At 37.3% G+C, this 24,934-nt stretch overlaps 1 protein-coding gene across 1 annotated transcript; it reads left to right on the top strand.

Annotated features, from left to right (window-relative positions):
• Positions 1-4,789: 4,789 nt before the first annotated feature.
• Positions 4,790-5,989, top strand: CABS1 (calcium binding protein, spermatid associated 1). The gene has a single exon (XM_049886164.1). It carries the CDS (start codon positions 4,790-4,792, stop codon positions 5,987-5,989), a length of 1,200 nt encoding a protein of 399 aa, XP_049742121.1.
• The last annotated feature ends 18,945 nt before the right edge of the window (positions 5,990-24,934 follow it).

Below are 24,934 nucleotides of genomic sequence, written 5' to 3'. Positions count from 1 at the left end.
CATAGGCCTGCCCACTTCCTAATTGATGCAAGTGACAGTTTTCCTGACAAAACATCTATGGGAAAAGGCACCATAAATGGTGATGATGACACTATTTTTCTCTCTGAGGCCTCTAACTTAGGAAATAAAGTAACTGAGTATATCCTTGCTCCAGACACAGAACCTACAGTTGAAAGCAGGACGTTCACAACTGACATTACTAATCATGCTGTCAAAAATAGAAACTATTTCTTCAGGAAAAGTGGACCACCAACCATTTATAAGACATTTATACAGGAGAGCAGACACTGCCACATCCACTATGTCTGAAAATGCTAATGATAACACTGGTATAGCTGCAGTGTCTGGTTCAAGGGTTAGCATTTTTCCCATAAATCAGCTTTCTAGTGGTATTTTCTACATGGAGAAAAATAGAGAAGATTCCATCAACAGAGCTACTACTCACTTTTCTCCTTTGAAAAAGATGTCTGCAATTATGTCAAATGTTCCTGCTATCTCCATGAAGAACAAAAATAATATTGGTTATTCTGGCCTTTCTTCATCAAAGAATGTCATGTCTCCAAGATTTACATCTGTGGGAATACCAGGGACTCTCACTGTAACTGCTAATGTTCCCACTAAAAAAACTGCAACTCCTAGAATTGTAAAAGGATCAAGCCTGTATCATCCACCAACATTAATATCAGCAACATCAGAGCCTGTGTCTATAGATTCTTCTTACTTCAATGAAGCCATTGTCCCACAAGGGCAAAATACTAAAAATCAAATGACCCCAAAGGCTCTCCCTTTGACATACACTGTTCTGCAAGCTGATTCCACTGGTTCTTCAGACAATATAACAAATCCTGAACCTAATGCATCTACTAGTATTGTCAGAGAGGATAACATTTTTTATACTGATGCCAATAGTGGTCTAAATTCAGAACTCAAGAAAACAAACTCCAAGTTTTCTACTTTTTTTCCTAATGAAGATAGTGAACAAAATTTCTGCTACACAAGATAAATACCTGAAGCTTCTGCAGTGAAAGTCACTGCTACTGAAATTGGAGTGTCCATCTTACAGACGTGAATATAACAAAAAGAAATTATCCAGTTGCCCAGAGGGAAACAAACTCTCTTAAAGATGCTGACCTAAAGTCTTTTTTTTGTGAATAAAAATGTTATTGCTGCTGATAAATCAATCAATAAGGATTATGATAGTAGTTTTATATTGGCTTACTCGACCCTTCCCTTACCTACTGATTCCCTTCTAGATGGATCTATTCCTCAGGAAATCACTTCCATGGCTGGGGACTCAAACTTGTTCACAGAAGCAATTGCCATTATTCCTACTGATTAGAAATCTTCATCTTGGAGATTATTTCTCCGGTGGAAGGAAATTCTAAGTTGGAATTTGATGTAGCTAATCCTAGAGCAGATAATACTAAATTTCAAGCTTTGGAAAGCACCAATGTTACTCATGAATCCATTGTTGACATAGGAATATTATTATCCAAATTTCAAGAAGTTTCTATTGTACCACAAGATAACGAGGAGGTTAAAGAAAACACTTCCCTTAGAACTGATATGTCTCAGTCACAGATAGAAGCAACTATTTCAAATGGTATCCCTGAGGAATCTACAAACAAAGCAGGTATGAGGGTCATAACTGACTTGCTGTAAATTCCATCTCCCTTGGATACAAAGAAATAATGACCTCACAGGCCATTACATCTTCCAATTACAGTTCACTTAGTCATATACCCAATAATCCACCCACTAGGCAAGAAGGGAACAAAAATGTGAATGTTGATGTAACCAAATCCCAAAATGTGATTGCTTCTCTGGCTTCCTTCACTGTTTCTGACAGTAAAACTGGTTCTCTGAATGAAGATAGTGAACCTGAAACTCTCAGCGACTCCATTTCAGCAGTGATTGTAATCACCTCAATTAGGGATAACATCTCTATATTCTCCAGTAAACTGATAAAATCTGAGGATAAATAGACTTTCTAAAATGGACATTCTAGTGCCCATAAGAGACACTCTTCATCTAACAGCTGATTCTTCTAAGATTGCATGTCTTTATTCTAATAAAACTCAAGATATTCTCCATACAAAGTACACCTTAATGGTCGACATCCCTATGATGCTAGCATTTTCAAAGTCTGTTCCTGAGAATATTCTTGCTAGTCAAATATCTCTAAAAATCATAAATGTGTCAAATAACCTTCCTGGAAACTTACTGAGAAATTTTTCCCTGTATTAGCAGTTTATACCTTCTCACTTAAAAAAAGTAAGCCTTACGTCATGGACCTGAAGGAGATGCTACTTAAAAGAAGGCATAGTCACTGAGCCAAAAACCACGAAATTTAAAGCAAACAAAAAATACCTAATAGCCAAGCACACTCCTGCTAAAAAAAGAGATATATACTCTCAGAGATATGTCAGTAGATACGAATTTGACACTCCTTGGAAAAGACAAAACATTCCTGCTGTGTGACAGATACTCCAACAAGGTAAGAAGATGCTCTTTAGGTAAAATAAACATTATTTATGGAACCTCATCTTCTGGCCTTAAATCAGATGATATATTTGATGGCAATAAATTATTTGTCAGAGAAGAGCATGTTATATTCCCTGGAGCATATGTCACAAGCTCCATCCTTACCAAGGCTAATATTCCAGAAATCACACCAAGACTTTTACTGTATGCTTCCTGTTCCATGATGGATGACATACACTCTCAATCTGAAACGTCCTTTTTACCATCACTGAGTTAAAAAGCACAGATAATGGTGATAACATTACCTTCAGGGGAGAAAGTCTTATTTTGCTGCTGCAGTCAGTGCGATTCCACATCACAGCTATATAAGAGGAAGCATAGTTGGTGTGACCGAGAAAGCAACCCCTGAAATTAAAGACTCTGTGACAAACCAGCATTGCTGAAGATGATATAATCATTTCACCTGACATTTCTGAAAAGAATTAAATGCTCATAAAAATGAATATTCTTCTCATTATTCCAACTCTGTTCACCAAAGCAGACACCAATCTTCCAAGATGTACAGCAGTTATTCAGCTAAGTTACCTCCATCTCTTTTTCCCTTTTTTGCATGTAAAGAAACTTCCCCCCAAAAGGACAATGAGTTCTCTTTTACAACATGCTTTATCCTGAAGTAAGCTTCACAAACAACTAGTGATACAAAAAAAAAAATTGGAAGTTAAAAACCATCTCCCTAAGTTAGCCAACTCATTGAATAACTTTACCCTTCGACTTCCTTTAACGCCACTGGAGATGGCAGTATTTCTAACTGAAGGCTCTATGCTTGTTACTAACTCTTGAGATTTCTTTCCTGTCCCTGATGCTGAGAACATACCCTATATCAATAAAGACTTTGGAGTCTTCAATAGTGATGTCCCTTGAAGCAAAAACATTTTTTAAAGAAAAGAAAAAAAAATAAGCTGCCCTTATATAATCAAATTTTCTAAATGTCCATCTTAACAGCAATTCAGATATTCTTGCAGATAATTGTGATATGTCCACATCAGAGACCAGTACACTAACAGAAGAAACTATAACTTTGAGGCTGGGCTCATATTTATTGAAAAATAAGCAATTGACCTTGAAATAGACATGCCTACTCTTGCTAATGCTGCTGCCCTTCTTTCAGGTTTGTTTTTATCTGAGTTTGAAAATTATATTTCCTTTAATGGCATTGTTTGTTTTCAAAAAAGACTGATTTTAAGCATTAACACTTGACTATAGTCTTCTTTCACCGCATTCAGTTAAACCTTAAGACTGATACCACAATGATGATATTTGATCAAACCAACATCACTATAGAAAACACTCCCTCTGAAATTGACACTGTAATTCTTATGGCTGATACAGTTATCGCACATTCTGATTTCCCTGATCCTGTTTCTGGAAAACTTTGCTTAGAGTAGTTAAAATTACACCTTAGATATAAGGAAGAATTGTAACATGACATCAACACCTGGCCAGACACTTCTTTTGGGACTGAAATACACTCTCCACACAAAAAAAAAAAAGCTCCAGAAGAATTTGAACCTAAAAATTTGACACTCTGTTACTCAAATTAATTCAAGAAAATGTGGGAATTATGATAAAGAACACTGAATGAACCCTAACAGACCAGTGATTTCTTAACAGAATCCTTACAGAATAAGTGAGAATTCCTTCTCTGAAGAAGAAAACAAAATGCAATCCTTGCTATCTAATTACCTTCTACAGCTACATTCACTGCCGTGGAAGCCATTAATTTTTGAAGATATTTAAATAACATGAATCTCAAGAGAAGATGTTTCACTTGAAAAAAAACAGCACTACTTACTTGGAAGACAGGAGACTTGAAGCTGATACTGATAAGCTTGTGCCTCCCAGAGCTGTCTTTATTGACACTGAAAGCACAAAGTACCTGGCTGACTCTGCTGGATCTGTTTCAAGTGACACTATCTCCATATAGGAAGACATAACTCTTATAAACAGAAACATGGTAAATCCCAAGTTCCATACGATTAAAACATGTTTGGTCGTGAAAGTTAGTTACGTAATACGGAAGACTCCATTGTGTTTTCATTTAATATTAATATTCCTGCAACTGGAAACCCAACCACAGCAAAGAAACAGCCTCCAAGGAGAGCCAGTGTCATTGCCCCTGTGGTTGATGCAACAATTGCCATGATGACCAATGCTTCATCACTATAATGAACACTACTTTCCTGCCTGGGATGCCAGTGGGCCCAAGAGAAAGATCTTGTGAGTGTGCATGGTGTCACATCACCCTATGGCTGAAGATGGTTCTCCTAAAATTTATTCCCATCATCCAACAGAAAGGAATAAAACACCAACTGAAGCAACAATTTTCTTTGGGGCTGACACCACTATTTCTAAATCAGAAACAACTATTACTTTAGAAGGAGACCATATTTCTTCAGCAAATGACTATACACGAGAAAGCGATTTTTCATCTACTACAGGCAACAAGCTGACACCTCCAAAGGAAAGATTAAAATCAGAAGATGATGTTGAGGCTCATATCACCAAATCAACAACCCATACGGAGAAAGAAATGCCCTGTCTGACTGGCACTACAAACCCTATGGCTGATAACTCCATTAATGAAAATTTCATTTCACCAAAAATTGGTAATATTTCATCACCACTTGCTACTGTTTCTTTAATAGATTTTTCCACTAACCTAGCAGAAGATATTCTATTGGATACTACCCGCCCAGGGCATAAAGATGTCTCAATAACTTCTGAAGTCTCTGGCGAATTTAAGAAAAGCACCACTTGCATTGCTGACACCCCTACACTTTCAGGTAAGAAGGATGCACCTGATGTCATCCATTCTAAGTCCTCAGACAAATCTAATGCTGATAAAATTCTACAGGTCACTAACTCCTCTATTCCTGATATTGAAATCTCTTCCTCTCCTAAAAACAATGTCACCACTATTCCAGATATAACTGCACTTACAGAAGAGAAAATAACTGAAATTGATCTAATTCTTTCAGATGAGGATTCTGATGCTGTAGCCAAATTAACTGACTCTGATGAGGAAAATTTCATCACTGTCTTTGAACTCACTACCTCTGCTGAAAGAGACAAAGATAACCCAGAAGATATTCCACTAATGGATGAAGAGTCTAGTGATGAGGTCAATGTTTGGGTAGAGAGAGATAGCCCAAAAGAAGCAGAGACTCATTCCATTTTGCTTACAGCTGTTGAATCCAGATACGACTTCGTTGTCCCCACATCAGTAGCTATGAACCTTGAGGATGATTCACCTACTACAACAACGAAAGAATTGTCTGAAAATGGTAGAGCTGAATCTGTAACTAAGGTCACTGGGCCATCCTCCCCCATACTAGATGCACCAATCCCCATACTAGATGCTTCGAGCCACTTGGAAGACAACTTTACAACTGAAATGGATCTCTTTAAACTACTTGGAGAAGATCCAGATGGGTTCATGATTTGAAAGCAGCAAAAGTGATACCATGTAGAATGCTTTAATAACTTATTTAGTCAGCTAGTCTTAACATCTAAGACGTTTGTCCAGCAAGCAAAACTCTAAAAATAATGACAGACTTGAGCATTTTAAGGCAAGTATTAAACTTAGAAAATTCGGATGCTTAATAAAAGAAATCATATAGCTGAATATATTTATGGAAACCATAAAAGACCAAATAGTACAATAGCCCTCCTAGTAACACAAAGTGTAACTGAGTCATCCAACAGCTATTTACTTATTTTAATACAAAATGTTCAATCCCAGTCTGGAGGAATATGAGCAGAGAGCAATAAAGGAAGCTCACTTCTTGCCATAATTAATGAGGTACATCATTTTAGTTCATCCTAAATAGCATATTTTAGTGAGAGTTAAGGAAATGGAGAGAACATATCTCAAAAAAAAAAAAAATCATTACAGAATTAAAATATTTTCTGAAATGAACATGCTGATTCTAAACAGATTTAGTTTCTTTAATATGTGACTCGTGAATATATTTATAACCCTCGCTTATATAAGAATTAAGGCTATTCAGTAACTATTGAGTACCCATATGAGATATATATGCCATAAACAAGTTTCTTGGTTCATGGTGGATTCAAGCTAAGGTAAAATAATGTTTTACAAACATGTACATTTTTCAAAAAAACTATTATGTGTAAACATATGAATCAATTAATTTTGTTTCTTTTAAAATTTCTTTCCTAAATTTTTGTCCATTTTTTCCAGGTCTTAAGTCATTGAATACCCCCACTGTTCTTAGGATCTTGGTTAGCTATTCAAGGCCAGAAATCTTCATTCTTTTCTGACACAGACTTTTTAAATGGGTCTGTCTATACTTTGCTGATTTTTCTGCAATAAATCCTTCGACAGCAACTGATTTACTGTGTGACAGTGTGTTTGGTATTCTAGTACAGAATTCTCACATTAGAAGAAATATAGATAAAATAAAAATCTATCATTTGTTTAAAGAACAAATTAATGTGTAGAGACTCATAAATTTGTTATATTAAAAACAGAGAGAGAAACAAAAACAAACCCAAAACAATGGATGAATACTAAATGGTATATTTCAGAAATGTGGGGTCATTATAACCGTTTTACAGAAATGAATACAAATTTGCATCATTAGATAGACAATGTCGTGGTGGTGGTGACAGTTAGTTGCTACAGAACTGGTGCCTACTCATGACAACTTTATGTATAACAGAATGAAACATTTCTCAGTGCTGTTCCATCTTCATCATCATTGGTATATTTGAGACCATTATTGTGACTACTTTGTCAAATCATCTTATAGAGGGTTCCCCTGGTTTTTGCTGAACCTCTACTTTACAAAAGAGATAGACGATATTTTATACTATAGACTATAAAACCAAAAACCAAACCCATTGCCATTGACAAGGATAATTACAGTAGCGTGTTAAAACCCAGAAACACATTTTAACATAAAAATGTAGTGTTTGTAAAGTGGACTTTAAAACCATGGAATAATATATGATAGTTAATAAATCTTGCTCTAATGATTGTTTGTAAGAAAATTGTTAAAGCGCTATTTAAAACCATGCTCTTAGATAAATTCTACATAGATCAAAGACTTTAGTGTGAAAAATAAAACCACACAAAAATAAGAAGGCAAGTTATGTGTGTATTTATCTAAATAAGAGTTGAGGCATCTATTTAAGTGAAGAAAAGTTAAAAAAGATTGATAGATTTCATCACATGAACATTTAAAAGTCTCTACAAAAGGAAAATAATGTAATATTAAAAGACAAATAATAACTGGGGGAAAATAATTGCATTATACATGACAGTGAAAAAATTACTATCCTTACTCTACTAATAATTCTTACAAAGAAAGCATTTTAAACAAACAGTAGAAAGAAACAGATAATTCATGGAACACAAATTGACAACAAAAATATAAGAAATAATCATTAATAATAATATTCAAGAAATAGAGACTACTAGACACCATTTTTATCCATTTTACAATTGACAGTGATGGTTTTAAATATTTACTGTTGGCTGATGCAAATTTATCTAAACTTTCTGGGTGGCAATTTGGCAATATATATAATAAGCGTTAAAAACATTTAAGGTTTTTAACCTAGCTGTTTTACATTTAACAATTTTCTTAAGAATTAATAAGAGATTATGAAAGAAGCTAACGGTTATTAAACTCTTACTACAAGCTGGGCACTGTTATCTTTGAATTTAGAATAACATTTTATCTTCATGATAACCCTATGAGAAGACATGTTATTATAATCATTTTACAGATAGTGAAACTGAGTCAGAAAAGTTAAACAACACACCCAACTTTAAAATTAATATGCAGTGTTTTTTTTTAAACAGGTCTCAAATTCAGGCAGTCTACCTCCAGAGCCCACGCTCTCTTAATCACTACACTGTATTAGCCCACATAGATTTAAATACAAGGATGTTGGCAAAGACTTACATACAAGGATGTTATTCTATAAATTTATAAAAGAGAAACACTGAAAGCAATCTAAAATTCTAGTGACAAAGAATTGGTTATGTCTTGATATATCTGTATGAAGCCATTATATGATTTTCTATTCAATCACTAGAAAAATGTTTACACTAAATTGATAAATGTTATACACACACATATAGATCCCTGGGTGGTGCAGGTAACATACTCAGCTGCTAACCAAAAAGTTGGAGGTTGGAGTACACCCAGATGTGTCTCAGAAGATCTGGAGATCTACTTCCAAAAAACCAAACTCGACAGCAACAGATACACAGATTTGTGTGTGTGTGTGTGTGTGTGTGTGTGTAGTCAACACTATCAGCCAGAAAACTTTCATATACATATGAAATTTTCGTGTATATAAATTTCACATATGTACATGAAAAGGAGAATGTTCCCTAGACAAAGCACAAAATTGAAGGAAAAAAAAATTTAACAATATCTTCACAGCAGTGATTATAAAGGAACTTCAAGTGATTTGTTTCATTCTCTGTGCTTTCATGCATTTTCTAATTATTCTTCAGTGACCCAGAATATAAAATGCACACAGGATGGATGATTGTCAACATCTCAGCTAGAAAATTTGGGAACTATCTCAGATTCCCCACTTGCCCTTACTTCCTACACTCAAGAAAAAAAAAAAAAAATAGTATTATGGAGTGTTTCCTCTGTGTCTGACACTGAGTATTTTATTCATTTTTCATTCATAAAGCATTTATTTTGCACATATGTTCCAAGTACCGTGAAACCCTCTTATGACATTGTAATGAATTAAATTGTATAAGGCCCATACCTTCATGAAAATTAATCTACTAGGAAAGACAAATATTAAATTCTCACAATCACACATGAAGAAACACCTAACTACTGATTGTGATGGGTGTCACAAAAAAATCTAAGAAGAGATTATGATAGCCGCAGACTTTACACAAATTTAAAGTCAAAGAAGCTGTCTCTGAGAAAGTGAGATTTATGCTAAGATTGAAAAATATGCAGGAGAATGGGGAAACAACATGCCTACAGCCTTGACGCTAGAAATGGCTTAGGTTTGTCAAACAATTGAACGCTCTGTGTGGCTGGAACATGTCATCACTTAGAAAATGACTCAATACAAAGCTGAAGAGGTAGGCAGGAGACAAATCATATGTGGTTTGTCAGACATTCTGGATCTTAATTATACATTTGAAAGCTCTTAAAAGTTTTAATCATGTTAACCTCCGATTAACCTGAGATAGATGGCAATCTAAAAATATATATTATTTCACAAACCAGAGCCATAGTTTTCTTCCACGGACTTTGTTTAGGAGAAAAGCTTGATAGTCTCCTTTGAGTGGGCGAGGTGAGGCACTGAACATAAATTGGACTGAAACATGTAAAAAATTGAAGAGGTAGCATGCTCAACAACAGAAGGTGGAGGGCACTGGTAGTTCAGTTGTAGAATTCTTGCCTTCCATGCAAACACCAGGAAATGCTAGCTAGTGCATCTCAAGCGCAACCACCACATGTCTGTCTGTGGAGGCTTGTGTGTTGCTGTAATGCTGAGTAGGTCTCAGCAGAATTTTCAGATTAGGAAGCAATGATTATCTACATACAAAAACCAGCCACTGAAAACCCTGCAGATCATGATGGGGCAATCCTGTTGTACATAGAGTCACCATAAGTCAAGAGCAATTCAACAGCAGCTAACAACAACAACAACAACAGAAGGTAAAGAAATTTAAAAATAGGGCTGGGCGGAGGCAGACCCAAGATGGCAGAATAGACAGATGCTTCCGCCGAGCCCTCTTTACAACAAAGACCCAAAAAACAAGTGAAATGAGCTAGGAGCCCTGAGCATCAACAGCAAGCTTAGAAAATGAACTGAGGGGCAGGGGGAGAAAGAGACTGTTCAGAACTGGAGAGGAGTTACCAGACCTGAACCGTGGGGAGCCCTCAGGCAGCATTCCCCAAGCAGCAAGGCAGGCTGGTACTAGTGTTCGGCTGCAGTTTCCTCAGGGAGAAGCAGCCAGCCGCACAGCCTACTCACACCTCGGCAACCTGAGAAGAAGGGTGCTCTCAGCAAAAGCTAAGTACTTGCGTATATTTTACCATGCCCCCCCCCCTCCATGCCGGCTTCAGCAGCTGAATTCCCTGGGCCTGAGATAGGCTCTGTTGAGCACCTAGAGCCATTCTCCCAGCCTTGGAGAAGGAAAAAATTTGCAACAGGGGGAAAAGATAATTTGCCAGCTACACTAACCAGGGGAGCTCAGGACAGAAGCGGCTCTGTCCAGGTATAAATGCTCTGTGGACTTTGAGCACCTTTCTCTTCTGCATGGACCTGTGTGGGCCTATTTCAGAAGAATAGGCCCTTGTTGGCAAACTCCAACCATTTCAGCTGTGCGGTGGGGAGGTAGGTTTGACATTGATGTTTGACATTGCTTTGCCTATTAAACAAGGTCCTTACCTACACACATCAGGGACCTAAGGACTGGTAGCTTCACTCAGGTCACCCAGCCACCCACGTCAGGGGTCCAAGGATAACTGGTACCTCCCAGTCCTTACAAGCAAAAACATTGGGTGTCCTGCAGAACCCGCCCACCTGCATGCTTTGGGGAACAGGGACATGCTTTCCTCAGAGACACTTGGGGGTTGGTTCTCAGCCCCCTGCCTTGTTCAGAGAGTGACTCCCTGCTGCAATCAGATACCAGTACATACACCAATCACCCCTGCCCCTCTAAGACTATAGGAGAGAGCCTGTACCACACACTTGATGACCAGCTACCTAGACACCTGAACTGAATTCATACAAGAAAACTGAATGGACTCCTAGACTGATATACCTGATATACCTAATAACAGCTGTAGCCATCTGCGGACAGGAAGTCAGAGCTCAAAGGGTGAAAATAATCAAGCTATCTCACTCAAGCAACCCATTTGGGTATACCAAAACAAAACAAAGCAAGAAGCTATGACACAGTAAGCAAGCATAAACTAATATAACATAGAGATGGCTCAGAGACAACAGTCAATATCAAGTCATGTAAAGAAGCAGACCATGATCACCTCAACAAGCTCTCAGAACAAAGAATCCAGGGATCTTCTAGATGAAAGTACATTCCTGGAATTACCAGAGCCAGAATACAAAAGATTAATATGCAGAACCCTTCAAGACATCAGGAAGGAAATGAGGCAATACGCAGAACAAGCCAAGGAACACACAGATAAGGCAATTTAAAAAATTAAAAAGATTATTCAGGAACATAATGAAAAATTTAATAAGCTGGAAAAACCCATAGACAGACAGTATCAGAAATTCAGAAGTTTAACAAAATTACAGAAGTAGACAACTCAATAGAAAGTCAGAGGAGCAGAATTGAGCAAGTAGAAGCCAGAATTTCTGAACTCGAAGATAAATCACTTGGCAGTAATTTATTTGAAGGAAAATCAGATAAAATAATATTAAAAAATGAAGAAATCTTAAGAATCATGTGGGACTGTATCAAGAGAAATAACCTACTAGTGACTGGTGTACCAGAACAAGGAGGGATAACAGAAAATACAGAGAGACTTGCTGAAGATTTGTTGGCAGAAAACTTCCCTGATATTGTGAAAGATGGGAATTTATCTATCCAAGATGCTCATCGAACCCCACATAAGGTAGATGTTAAAAGAAAGTCACCAAGACATATTATAATCAAACTTGCCAAAACCAAAGATAAAGAGAGAATTATAAGAGCAGCGAGAGATAAACGAAAAGTCACCTACAAAGGAGAGCCAAAAAGAATAAGTTTGGACTACTCAGCAGAAACCATGCAGTCAAGAAGGCAATGGGATGACATATTTAAAAAATTGAAGGAAAAAAATTGCCAACCGAGAATCCTATATCCTGCAAACTGTCTCTTAAATATGAAGGTGAAATTAGGACATTTTCAGACAAACAGAAGTTCAAGGAATTCGTAAAAACCAAGCCAAAACTACAAGAAATAAGAAAAGGAGTTCTTTGGTTAGAAAATCAATAATACCAGGTATCAACCCAAGACTAGAACACTGGGCAGAGCAATCAGAAGTCAACCCAGACAGGGAAATCAAAAAAAAAAACCAAGCAAGATTTAAAAAAAAAAAAAATCTCAAAACAGGGTAACAGTGATGTTATTAAATAAAACAAGACAACATTAAAATAATAAAGTGGGACTGAGAAATGTAATCATACATCTTCCACATAGAGAGGAACATGGGCGATAGAAAGAAATAAAAGTTAGGTTTCAATTTAGGAGAATAGGGGTCAATAATAAGGTAAACAAAAGGAGAAAACTATCCTACTCATCAAAATAAAAATAAAAAACAAGAAAAAAATAGAGACTCAGCAGAAACAAAATCAACAACAACGAATATGAGGAAAGGACAATATAATAATCTACTCACCACATAAAATTAAGTGGGGAAAAAAAACTGTAAACAACATACAAAAAAAGACATCAAAATGATAGCATTAAATTCATACCTACCCATAATTACGCTGAATATAAATGGGCTAAACGCACCAATAAAGAGAGACAGTGGCAGAGTGGATTAAAAAACAAGATCCGTCTATATGCTGCCTACAGGAGACACTCCTTAGACTTAGAGACACAAACTAAAACTCAAAGCATGGAAAAAAAAAATATATCAAGCAAACAACAACCGAAAAAGAGCAGGAGTAGCAATATTAACTTCTGACAAAATAGGCAAATTTAATCCATCATAAAGGATAAGGAAGGACACTATATAGTGATTGAAGGGACAATACACCAAGAAGATATAACCACATTAAATATTTATGCACCCAATGACAGGGCTGCAAGATACATAAAAAAAAACTTGGCATTGTAAAGTGAGATAGACAGCTCCATAATAATAGTAGAAGACTTCAACACACCACTTTCGGTGAAGGACACGGCTTCCAGAAAGAAGCTCAATAAAGACACGGGAGATCTGGAAACCACAATCAACCAACTTGACCTCATAGACATGTACAGAACACTCCAACCAACAGCAGCCAAGTATACTTTTTTTTCTAGTGCACATGGAACATACTCTAGAATAGACCACAAGTTAGGTCAAAAAGCAAGCCTTAGCAGAATCCAAAACATTGAAATATTACAAAGCATCTTCTCTGACCATAAGGCCATAAAAGTGGAAATCAATAGCAGAAAAAGCAGGGAAAAGAAATCAAACACTTGGAAACTGAACAATACCCTGCTCAAAAAAGATTGGATTATAAAAGACATTAAGGATTAAAAAAACCCACTGCCGTCAATTCCGACTCATAGTGACACTACAGGACAGAGTAGAACTGCCCTGTAGAGTTTCCAAAGAGCACCTGGTGGATTTGAACTGCCAGCCACTTGGTTAAGAGCTGTAGCACTTAACCACTACAACACCAGGGTTTCCGACAAAGAAATTCGCAGAATCGGTGAGAATGAAAACACTTCCTATCAGAACCTTTGGGACACAGCAAAAGCAGCGCTCAGAGGCCAATTTATATCAATAAATCCACGTATACAAAAAGAAGAAAGGGCCAAATTCAAAGAATTATCCCTACAACTTGAACAAACAGGAAGAGAGCAACAAAAGAAACCCTCAGGCACCAGAAAAAAACAAATAACAAAAATTAGAGCAGAACTAAATGAAAAAGAAAACAGAAAAGAAATTGAAAGAATTAACAAGACCAAAAGCTGGTTCTTTGAAAAAATCAACAATATTGATAAACCACTGGCCAAACTGACAAAAGAAAAACAGGAGAGGAAGAAAATAACCCGAATAAGAAATGAGATGAGCGATATTACAACAGACCCAACTGAAATAAAAAGAATCTTATCAGATTACTATGAAAACTTGTACTCTAACAAATTTGAAAACCTGGAAGAAATGGATGAATTCCTAGAAACACACTACCTACCTAAACTAACACAAACAGAGGTAGAACAACTAAATAGACCCATAACAAAAGAAGAGATTGAAAAGGTAATCAAAAAACTCCCAACAACAACAAAAAAAAAAGCCCTGGCCTGGACGGCTTCACTGCAAGAGTTCTACCAAACTTTCAGAGAAGAGTTAACACCACCACTACTAAAGGTATTTCAGAGCATAGAAAAGGACGGAATACTCCCAAACTCATTCTATAAAGCCACCATATCCCTGATACCAAAATCAGGTAAAGACACCACAAGAAAAGAAAATTATACACCTATATCCCTCATGAACTCATGAACTTAGATGCAAAAATCCTCAACAAAATTCTAGCCAATAGAATTCAACAACATATTAAAAAAATAATTCACCATGACCAAGTGGGATTCATACCAGGTATGCAGGGATGTTTCAACATTAGAAAAACAATTAATGTAATCCATCACATCAATAAAAGATAAGAATCACATGATTTTATCAATTGATGCAGAAAAGGCATCTGACAAAGTTCAACACCAATTCATGATAAAAACTCTCAGCAAAAAAAGAATAAAAGGAAAATTCCTCAACATAATAAAGGGCATTTATACAAAGCCAACAGCCAAGATCACCCTAACTGGAGAGAGCCTGAAAGCATTCCCCTTGAGATCGGGAACCAGACAAGGACGCCCTTTATCACCGCTCTTATTCAATATTGTGCTGGATGTCCTAGCCAGAGCAATTAGGCTAGATAAAGAAATAAAGGGCATCCAGATTGGCAAGGAAGAATTAAAATTATCTCTATTTGCAGGCAACATGATCTTGTACACAGAAAACCCTAAGGAATCCTCAAGAAAACTACTGAAACTAATAGACGAATTCAGCAGAGTATCGGAATAAAAGATAAACATACAAAAATCAGTTGGATTCCTCTACACCAACAAAAAGAACATTTAAGAGGAAATCACAAAATCAATACCATTCACAGTAGCCCACAAGAAGATAAAATACTTAGGAATAAATCTTACCAGAGATGTAAAAAAGACTTATACAAAGAAAACTACAATATGCTTCTGCAAGAAACCAAAACAGACCTACGTAAGTGGAAAAACGTACTTGCTCATGGATAGGAAGGCTTAACATTGTGAAAAATGTCTATTCTGCCAAAAGCGATCTATACATTTAATGCAATTCTGATCCAAATTCCAACAACATTCATTAACGAGTTGGAGAAAAAATCACCAACGTCATACGGAAGGGAAAGAGGCCCTGCATAAGTAAGGCATTACTGAAGAAGAAGAAAAAAATGGGAGGCCTTACTTTACCTGATTTTAGAACCTATTATACCACCACAGTAGTCAAAACAGCCTGGTACTGGTACAACAACAGATATGTAGACCAATGGAATAGAATTGAGAATCCAAACATAAATCCATCCACATATGAACAGTTGATATTTGACAAAGGCCCCAAAACAGTTAAATGGGGAAAAGACAGTCTTTTCAACAAATGGTGCTGGCATAACTGGATATCCATCTGCAAAAAAAATGAAACAAGACCCATACCTCACTCCATGCACAAAAATGAGCTCAAAATGGATCAAAGACCTAAATATAAAATCTAAAATGATAAAGATCATGGAAAAAAATAGGGACAAAGTTAGGAGCCCTGATGCATGGCATAAACAGTATACAAAACATTATTAAGAATGCAGAAGAAAAACTAAATAACTGGGAGCTCCTAAAAATCAAACACCTATGCTCATCCAAAAACTTCACCAAAAGAGTACAGACTACCTACCTACAGACTGGGAAAAAGTTTTTAGCTATGACATTTCCGATCAGCGCCTGATCTCTAAAATCTACATGATACTGCAAAAACTCAACTACAAAAAGACAAATAACCCAATTAAAAAATGGGCAAAAGATATGAACAGACACTTCACTAAAGAAGACATTCAGGTAGCTAACAGATACATGAGGAAATGCTCACAATCATTAGCCATTAGAGAAATGCAAATCAAAACTACAATGAGATTTCATCTTACTCCAACAAGGCTGTCATTAATCCAAAAAACACAAGATAATAAATGTTGGAGAGGCTGTGGAGAGATTGGAACACTTCTACACTGCTGGTGGGAATGTAAAATGGTACAACCATTTCCGAAATTGATTTGGCGCTTCCTTAAAAAGCTAGAAATAGAACTACCATACGTTCCAGGAATCCCACTCCTCGGAATATATCCTAGAGAAATAAAAGCCTTTACACGAATATATATATGCACACCCCTGTTCATTGCAGCACTGTTTACAATAGCAAAAAGATGGAAGCAACCAAGGTGGCCATCAATGGATGAATGGACAAATAAATTATGGTATATTCACACAATGGAATATTATGCATCGATAAAGAACAGTGATGAATCTGTGAAACATATCATAACACGGAGGAACCTGGAAGGCATTATGCTGAGTGAAATTAGTCAGTTGCAAAAGGACAAATATTGTATCAGACCACTATTATAAGAACTTGAGAAATAGTTTAAACTGAGAAGAAAACTTTCTTTGATGGTTACGAGAAGGGGGAGGTTGGGGGGGTGGGAAAGAGGTATTCACTAATTAGACAGTAGACAAGAACTACTTTAGGTGAAGGGAAAGACAACACACAATACAGGGAACGTCAACATGACTGGACTAAACCAAGAGCAAAGAAGTTTCCTGAATAAACTGAATGCTTCGAAGGCCAGCATAGCAGGGGCACGGGTTTGGGGACCATGGTTTCAGGGGACATCTAAGTCGATTGGCATAATAAAATCTATTAAGAAAACATTCTGCATCCCACTTTGAAGAGTGGTGTCTGGGGTCTTAAACACTAGCAACCAGCCACCTAAGATTCATCAGTGAGTCTCAACCCACCTGGATCAAAGGAGAATCAACACCAAGGACTCAAGGTAATTACGAGCCCAAGAGACAGAAAGGGCCAGATGAACCAGAGACTACATCATCCTGAGGCCAGAAGAACTAGATGGTGTCTGGCTACAACTGGTGACTGCTCTGACAGGGAACACAACAGAGAACCCCTGAAGGAGCAGGAGAGCGGTGGGATGTAGACCCCAAATTCTCATAAAAAGACCAGACTTGATGGCCTGACTGAGACTAGAAGGATCCCGGTGGTCATGGCCCCCAGGCCTTCTGTTGGCCCAGTACAGGAACCATTCCCGAAGCCAACTCTTCAGACATGGATTGGACTGGACAATGGGTTGGAGAGGGATGCTGGTGAGGATCAGGTGGACACTTGAGACTATGTTGACATCTCCTGTCTGGAGGGGAGATGAGAAGATAGAAGGGTTTGAAGCTGGCGAAATGGACACTAAAAGAGAGAGTGAAGGGAGGGAGAGGGCTGTCTCACTAGGGGGAGAGTAATTGGGAGTATGTAGTTTTTAGCAAGGTGTATATAAGTTTTTGTGTGAGCAACTGACTTGATTTGTAAACTTTCACTCAAAGCACAATAAAAGGTATAAAAAAAAAAACAGGGCTAGGCAAAAAAAGAGAGAAGAGCAGAGCCCCTTGACAACTGGCTGGGGCCCAATAAGAAGAGTAGCAAGTAAGATTCTTGGTGGCCAGTGGACAAAGGACTTTTTTAGAAAGGGTGCCTATTAATCAGTTTAAAAGTGTGCAGCTTCAAAGCAGTTTCTCCTTGCCTTGAAACCTCATTAAATACCTTTAAGAAGCAGTGTCTTCTGACTTGATTTGTATACTTTCACCTAAAACACAATAAATAAAGTTAAAAAAAAAAAGCAGCAGCGATGTCTTGAATATGTAATATTGAGGAAATAAAGGAATAAGTGGGCCCAAGGAGGAACCTCTAATGAAGGAAAGTATGCTAGACAAATTATTCATTCCCAAATATACTAAACAGTGGTAACCCTAGAAAGGACTTTCGGGCATACAACGGGCTGACATTTAGAGCAAACTCATTTTACAGGTGATCAGACTGAAACTGAGAAAGATCACTTGGCCCAAGATAAACAAGCTAGTAACTGTTAGCCCTCAGTTTTGAGCCCTGTGACTCAGGTTCGTCTGATTCTAAAGCCCAAGTTCGAAGTCACATCGCTTGTTCAACAGTTGAACAGGAAATCATTTTACCTCCTTATCATAACCCTCCCCTTTCTCCATTCCCACAGCCACTCCCTTGTTTAAGCCTACCTACAGTCATATAATTGGCCATCCCTCCTCTGGTCTTGCGTGCCACCAATTATAATGCCCCTTGGCACATATCTTTCATCTAGAGACCTTTACCGACTCCCCACTTTCTTTATGATAAAGCCTGAGCTCCTTAGCACACAAGCCTTTGCATGTTCTTTCTCTTCCCACATACCACCTGTACTTCTCCTGCCCTCCCTTCACACACTACACTGTACCCTACACAAGGTGTACTCTATCGAAAGGAAGTAGTAAAGGTAAGCTTCAGGAGAGCTGGGACCCCACACCTATTGAGTTAAACAGTAGCTAGTATATAGTAAAGTAGGTACACAATAAATGTAAATGAATAAAGGAGAGGTATTATAGTTTCCTTAATGTGATTGACATCTACTATTTTTGACCTAGTTTCCAATCCCACCCCCTTGCATGTAACGCAGCCCCTCGCCTTTCATATATGGGTGATTTAGGTGAGATGGACCCCACCCCCAACTTCAGCAATGAGCTAGTCACATTGTGTCCTTTATGCCTTGCCACAGTCCCTTAGGGATACGCATATAACCCACTCAGAATAAAAGGACACGAGGAGGTGTTTGCTGGGGTTTCTGGGAAATAAGCTTCTGAAAGAAACTTCAGGCTGGAAACATTTACTGTCAGGGGCTGCCAGAATCATCTTGGGATCACAAGGAGGCAGGTTGCCTGAGAATGGAGCCAACACTGCAGAAATTAGCATCAAGAAATTTAAAGATTTACCTGATTTCTAGCTGTATCATGGATCAAGCCTTACCTGGCCTATTTATTTCCCTGTGACAGTGCATTTTTCTTTCTGGTTAAACAAGTTTGGGTTGTTTTCTGTGTTTGAAATCAAAGCATGCCAATAAACAAGAATTCAAGCTGTTTCAAGTCCCTGAGTCTTTCTTCAGTGTGTTCCATCTTCGTAGAATTCTTTACAGTCGTTCTTATTTGGCAAACACTTAATCATCTTTCAAGATTCAGCTCAAGTGCTAGCTTCTCCAACTATCCTTAGGCATGATGACCTGTTGTGTATACCACTATATACATCCTCTAGCCACACACTTATTATACTTAATTGTATCTATTTGATGAAAACTATTCCTGTCACAAGATAATCCTATATATAGTTCCTTCTAACGCAAGATAACTCTGTCCAAAGTTTCCCTTTGTCCGAATGTAACCCTTGCTCACAATCCTCACCACATCCCTTGCCCATAGCTACCCGTAGCCTATGGCACAAAACTCTGCTTCACACCGTAAGGAATCCTTGGCCACAGTAAGAGAGAGACAGAGAGAGAGACCAGTTCTAAGAAGGGACCCCTGACTACCATAAAGAAAGTCAGTCCTCCTAAAGAAATCCCCTGGCCATTTGTTCAAGTTACTAAACTAGCTCTACAAAAGAACGACAAAAGGATGCATTAAAGAACATTTATGACTTAAAGACACCAAGAAGACTGGGGAATTGGACCAGTATGTGTGTGGTATGTCTGCTTTCCCCAATTATTCTACTTGTTGCACATTAGGAGTAAACAAAAGATACATATTTAAGTCTGTAAAATGTTTAACACTGTTAAATTTTGAGTCTGCGATCTTTATTTCCACAACACCATTGGCAACTTGTTTTGGATTTCTCACGTCTCCCGAACATAACAGAGGTATAAATTGAAATTGACATCCCCCTTCCCTCAAAGTGTTCCTCTTCTAATACTCCACATTTCAGCAAAAGACATCATCTGCACATTTGACCAACCCAGAAACTGGGGAACCATCTTTCTCTCCTTTCTCACTCCCAGCATCAAACAAATACAAATTTTTCACCACTTAGTTCTAAACATCTCAGGAATCAAATGTCTCATCATCTGCTATTGTCAGTTTTTGCTCTCATATCTCAACTACACAGATCTTCTCTCAGTTTCTTTAGTGTCAAGCTATCCCTTGCCTCAGGGTCACTGAACACACTACACCCTCCTTGGGACATTCTTGAATTCACCCTTAAAGCTCACCAGAATATCCCTGAGCCCTCCAAACACCTAAGTCCCCTGCATTCTTCCATCATATTGTGTCATTGTAAACTACACTTCCCCTCATGTAACATCCATCATTTTTTCTATTGCCTTTTTAATGTTATCTTCCCTATTGGACTGTATGTTTGTTATGTGGGTTAATCTTTTAAACCCAAAATTGATACACGTGGTCTGACAACTCTTCATTATTTCTTTCTCATTTGCTTATAAGTCTATAACATTTCCCTTGTTCACTGCTAACTTTAATTATTTCATAATTTATCATCTGTATCAGAACATTTTTGGACTAAAAGGAGACACTACTAATAATGACTGCAAAACAGTAAGCATAAACCCTAGTATCCTAAGCAGAGCTATCTGACCACCTCTTCCTAAGGGGTCACATCCCCCTTATTCGCTGCTAAATTCTGACAGATTGGAACACTGTAGATGCTCAGGAAATATTTGCTAAATGAATGAATGAGATGAACCACTGGATGAGTGAATAGATGCCTTCAGTGATTGAACTATGAATGGTCTCAGAGGAATGATGGAATGGACTGGATACATAAGGATGGACATGAGTTTACCAGGACAAGGACGTGACCATTGGTTGCAAGCAGAGGAAAGAGAAATGGCAAAGATCAGAAGCATAAAATTATACTTTGTGTGGTCAATAATTTTGAAGTAAGGCAAAGCATAGTGGGTATGAGAGAATGGTAAGAGATAACACTAATCGTGAATGACAACATAGCCTTATAAGCAAATCAGAAAAAAAAAAAATGATCAAAACTCATCAGAACATGTATGTCAGTTTTGAATTTAAAAGCTGAGTCCACATAGCTAAGGGCTCACATTTCCTGAGCTAATTTCACTGGAATTAATAGTATTTACAGAAGCTGAAAAGAGTTCCAGGGTCAAATACATTTATGAATGTTGGGATGAATCAGAGCTAAACAGATTTTGTTATAGCAGAATTCCCCGGAGACTTTAAATGAGAATATGCATATGAAGTATTCATAGAGCTCCAGTAAACATCTCTAGGAGTGAATGTTCTGTTGAACATGGCTTGGGAAATGGTGCTTTAAACAGTGGAAGGCATCAAAGTTTTCAAACAGAGGATTAATATGTCAATTGTGTTTTGGAAATATTACTTTAGCGACAAAGTAAAAAAATGATTGGAGGTGGCAGAGTAAGCAAAAGGCAGAAGGACAAGAAACTATGGTGCTCATGTAAGTAAGAGACAATGAAACCCTGAGGAAAAGTAGGAATCATAGAATAACTAATAATATATTCTAACACTTAATAGTTTTCTCCAATACATATTAACCAAAATGATAATAAAAATAAGCACAAGCTTAACTACATAGGCTTTTTAACTTTCTAGGAAAACAAATTATTGTGACATGAAAATTTTATGTCACAATCTGAAAGTTCTAGAACGGGCCTATCGGACAGGTGTTCCAAGCCAAGTTACCTTCCCCTCCTCAATGAGGGCAAGCATCTTATGAGTTGTAATCCTCACTATTCTCTCATTCCAAAGAATTTTCAATTAGATATAATTTGCAACAAAATCAGAAAAGGAAATGATGTTTATATATATTCGCTTGGTCAAAAGCATTATTTACTACCTAGGTTTATGCCAGGAAATCTACTAAGTGTTGAGACATAAAGATGCCTAAGACAGTCTCCGTCTACAGCTTACTAACACTAGAATAATTAATCAAAAATTCTCTTAGCAGAGGTTATGCATCCTTAAGAATATCTTGTTAGATATGTATGTATTCCTGCATGTCATTTCATCTCATGTGTAGGTCCATGGAACCATCACCTCAATCAGATCACAGAACTACTCGTTGGCCATAAACATCTCCCTCATGCTGCGTCTTTATACTCATAGCCATTCCTCCAATTCTCCCCAACGCCTGGCAACCACTTCTAAACTACTTTGTTCATCTGTAAAATTTTTGAGAATATAAATAACAGAATCATAGAGGATGTGATCTTTTGAGATTATTACTTTTTCATGATGTCCTTGAGATCCATCCAAGTTGTTGAGTTTTTCAATAGTTCATTCCTTTTTATTGCTGAGTACTATTTAGTGGTATATATGGATGTACCACAGTTTTAGCATTCACCTAACATAGGACATTTTGGTTGTTTCCAGTTTTGGCCTATTATAAATACAGCTACTATAAATAAAAATAAAAAGAATATCTTGTTGCACAGGAAAGAAAAAGAACTGTGGAAACAAAAGATACTGGCTCTTGAAATTCTGAGCAAGTTACTTATTTCTCAAGTCTCAGTCTCTTCCTATCCAAAATGACTACTGTATCTATGCAAAAGTACACTGATCTAGATCTGCATTTCAATTCTCGATTTAGATTTTAGATTGTTCTCATTATAATAAGTTTTTCTAAAAGAAAGGTACAGGCAAATTGAAAAACCAATTACCAAAGAGACGTTTTGTCTAGTGTCCTCAAATTCACCTTTATGATAAGAGTCTGGAGGTCCTCAGCTGATCTTTAATTTACCGCATTGCAAATTGATGCCAGGTGGATATACCATTGTTAATAGCTAACTTGAAAGAAAAGCATGGCAAATCTGATTACCCACCAGCAGACCTTCCACGTGTAAGTTCATGATGTTTTCCTACCTTCATGGTAAAGAACTACATTTTCATGTAAAGTTAAGATTATTGAAATAAAAGCAAAAGTCAATTTACTACAATGTTCACATTTTGTACTGTTGAACGGCTGGCCCTTTTCTTCCAAACAAGACAATTACTGTGGTGCACAATGTATCTTCTGTTACATTTTAGTTAAAGAATTATTATCAATCTAGTAAGGAACCCAAGTGGCCTAGTAGTTAAGAATTTAGCTGCTAATCATAAGGTGGGCAGTTCGAAGCTGAGGTCTGCTTCCGTAAAGGTTACAGTCTTGGAAAAGCTACAGTGCAGTTCGGAATTTACTGGATGGCAATGGGTTAGGTTGGTTTTATTAATCCAATGGTTAGAAAGCATACAGTAGAGGGTGCCAAGATGTTCATTAGTCGCATTTTCTTATTTTTATGTCAAGGTAAGGCAAGAACACAAAGTTGGCAACTACCTTCTTATTGCTAATGTTTAAATTGAGATTTTTTTTTATAATCTCTAAAAGTTAACTTTCAGGAATAAAGTAGGATACTTTAAAGAGCTAAGGATTAACACAAAAAGCTATCATCTTCAAATACTTTCTGCCTTCTCAGAGTCTGTAGCACTGGCGCTCTAGTAGCAAGACATATTGTAAAGAACATAAGTACTTAGAAAAATACTTGTTTCGCCACGGTTTGCAGTTAAGGTTCAGTAATTATTGCTTTGAAGGAAAATGTCAGGTAAACAAGTTATGTAAGAAAACATCCAAAATGAAGGAAAGAAATTGAATCAAAATATTTTATTTAAATTATAAAGAATAAGCCTTTACTTTTTCTGGTGCACAGAAAGGTAATTAGCCACAATGTTTCTGAGAAGAAATGAAAAAGACAAGTGTCAACTTTGAAAGATTATACACTCCTTTTTTTTGCTTCCAGAACTAGCGTCGATTATCCTAGAAGCAAATGCTAAAATAATAATAATATTTTGCCTAGCAATTGGAACAAAGTAGAAGGGACAGAGAAGAGAAAATAATCCTTTATACGGCATGAACCACCTGTATTCTTTCTCTGAGATTACAGACTCCAAGAGCTGAGATAAGCCCAACATTGCTGGATGCAAAGGAGGACCCCTTATTAAGGTATTTATTTAAATTTTGAAGACATAAAAAACAATTTTCTTTAGACTTTGATTCCATTCAGCTTTTAATTAGTAGAAATATTGTGACATATTGTCATCGATTGAATTGTCCCCCCAAAAATGTGTGTATCAGCTTGGTTAGGCCATGATCCCCAGTATTCTGTGGTTGTCCTCCACTTTGTGACTGTCATTTTATGTTGAGGATTCAGATGGGACTGTAACCCTTAATCAGGTTACCTCCCTGGAGTGTGACCTGCACCACCTTTTATCCCTCAAGAGTTAAAAGGAAAGGGGAGCTAGCAGAGAGTTGGGGACCTCATACCACCATGAAAGCAGCACCAGGAGCAGAGCTCATCCTTTGGACCCGAGGTCCCTGAACCTGAGCAGCTGCTTGACCAGGGGAAGATTGAGGACAAGGACGTTCCTCCATAGCCGACAGAGACAGAAAGTATTCTCCTAGAGCCGACACCCTGAATTTGGAGTTGAAACCTACTGGACTGTAAGAAAATAAATTCCTCTTTGTTA

Source organism: Elephas maximus, chromosome 5 (assembly GCF_024166365.1).
Source record: "Elephas maximus indicus isolate mEleMax1 chromosome 5, mEleMax1 primary haplotype, whole genome shotgun sequence".
NCBI classification, from domain to species: Eukaryota; Metazoa; Chordata; class Mammalia; order Proboscidea; family Elephantidae; genus Elephas; species Elephas maximus.
The sequence above is the reverse complement of the archived record's forward strand: the minus strand, read 5'-3'. Positions and strand labels throughout refer to the sequence as shown.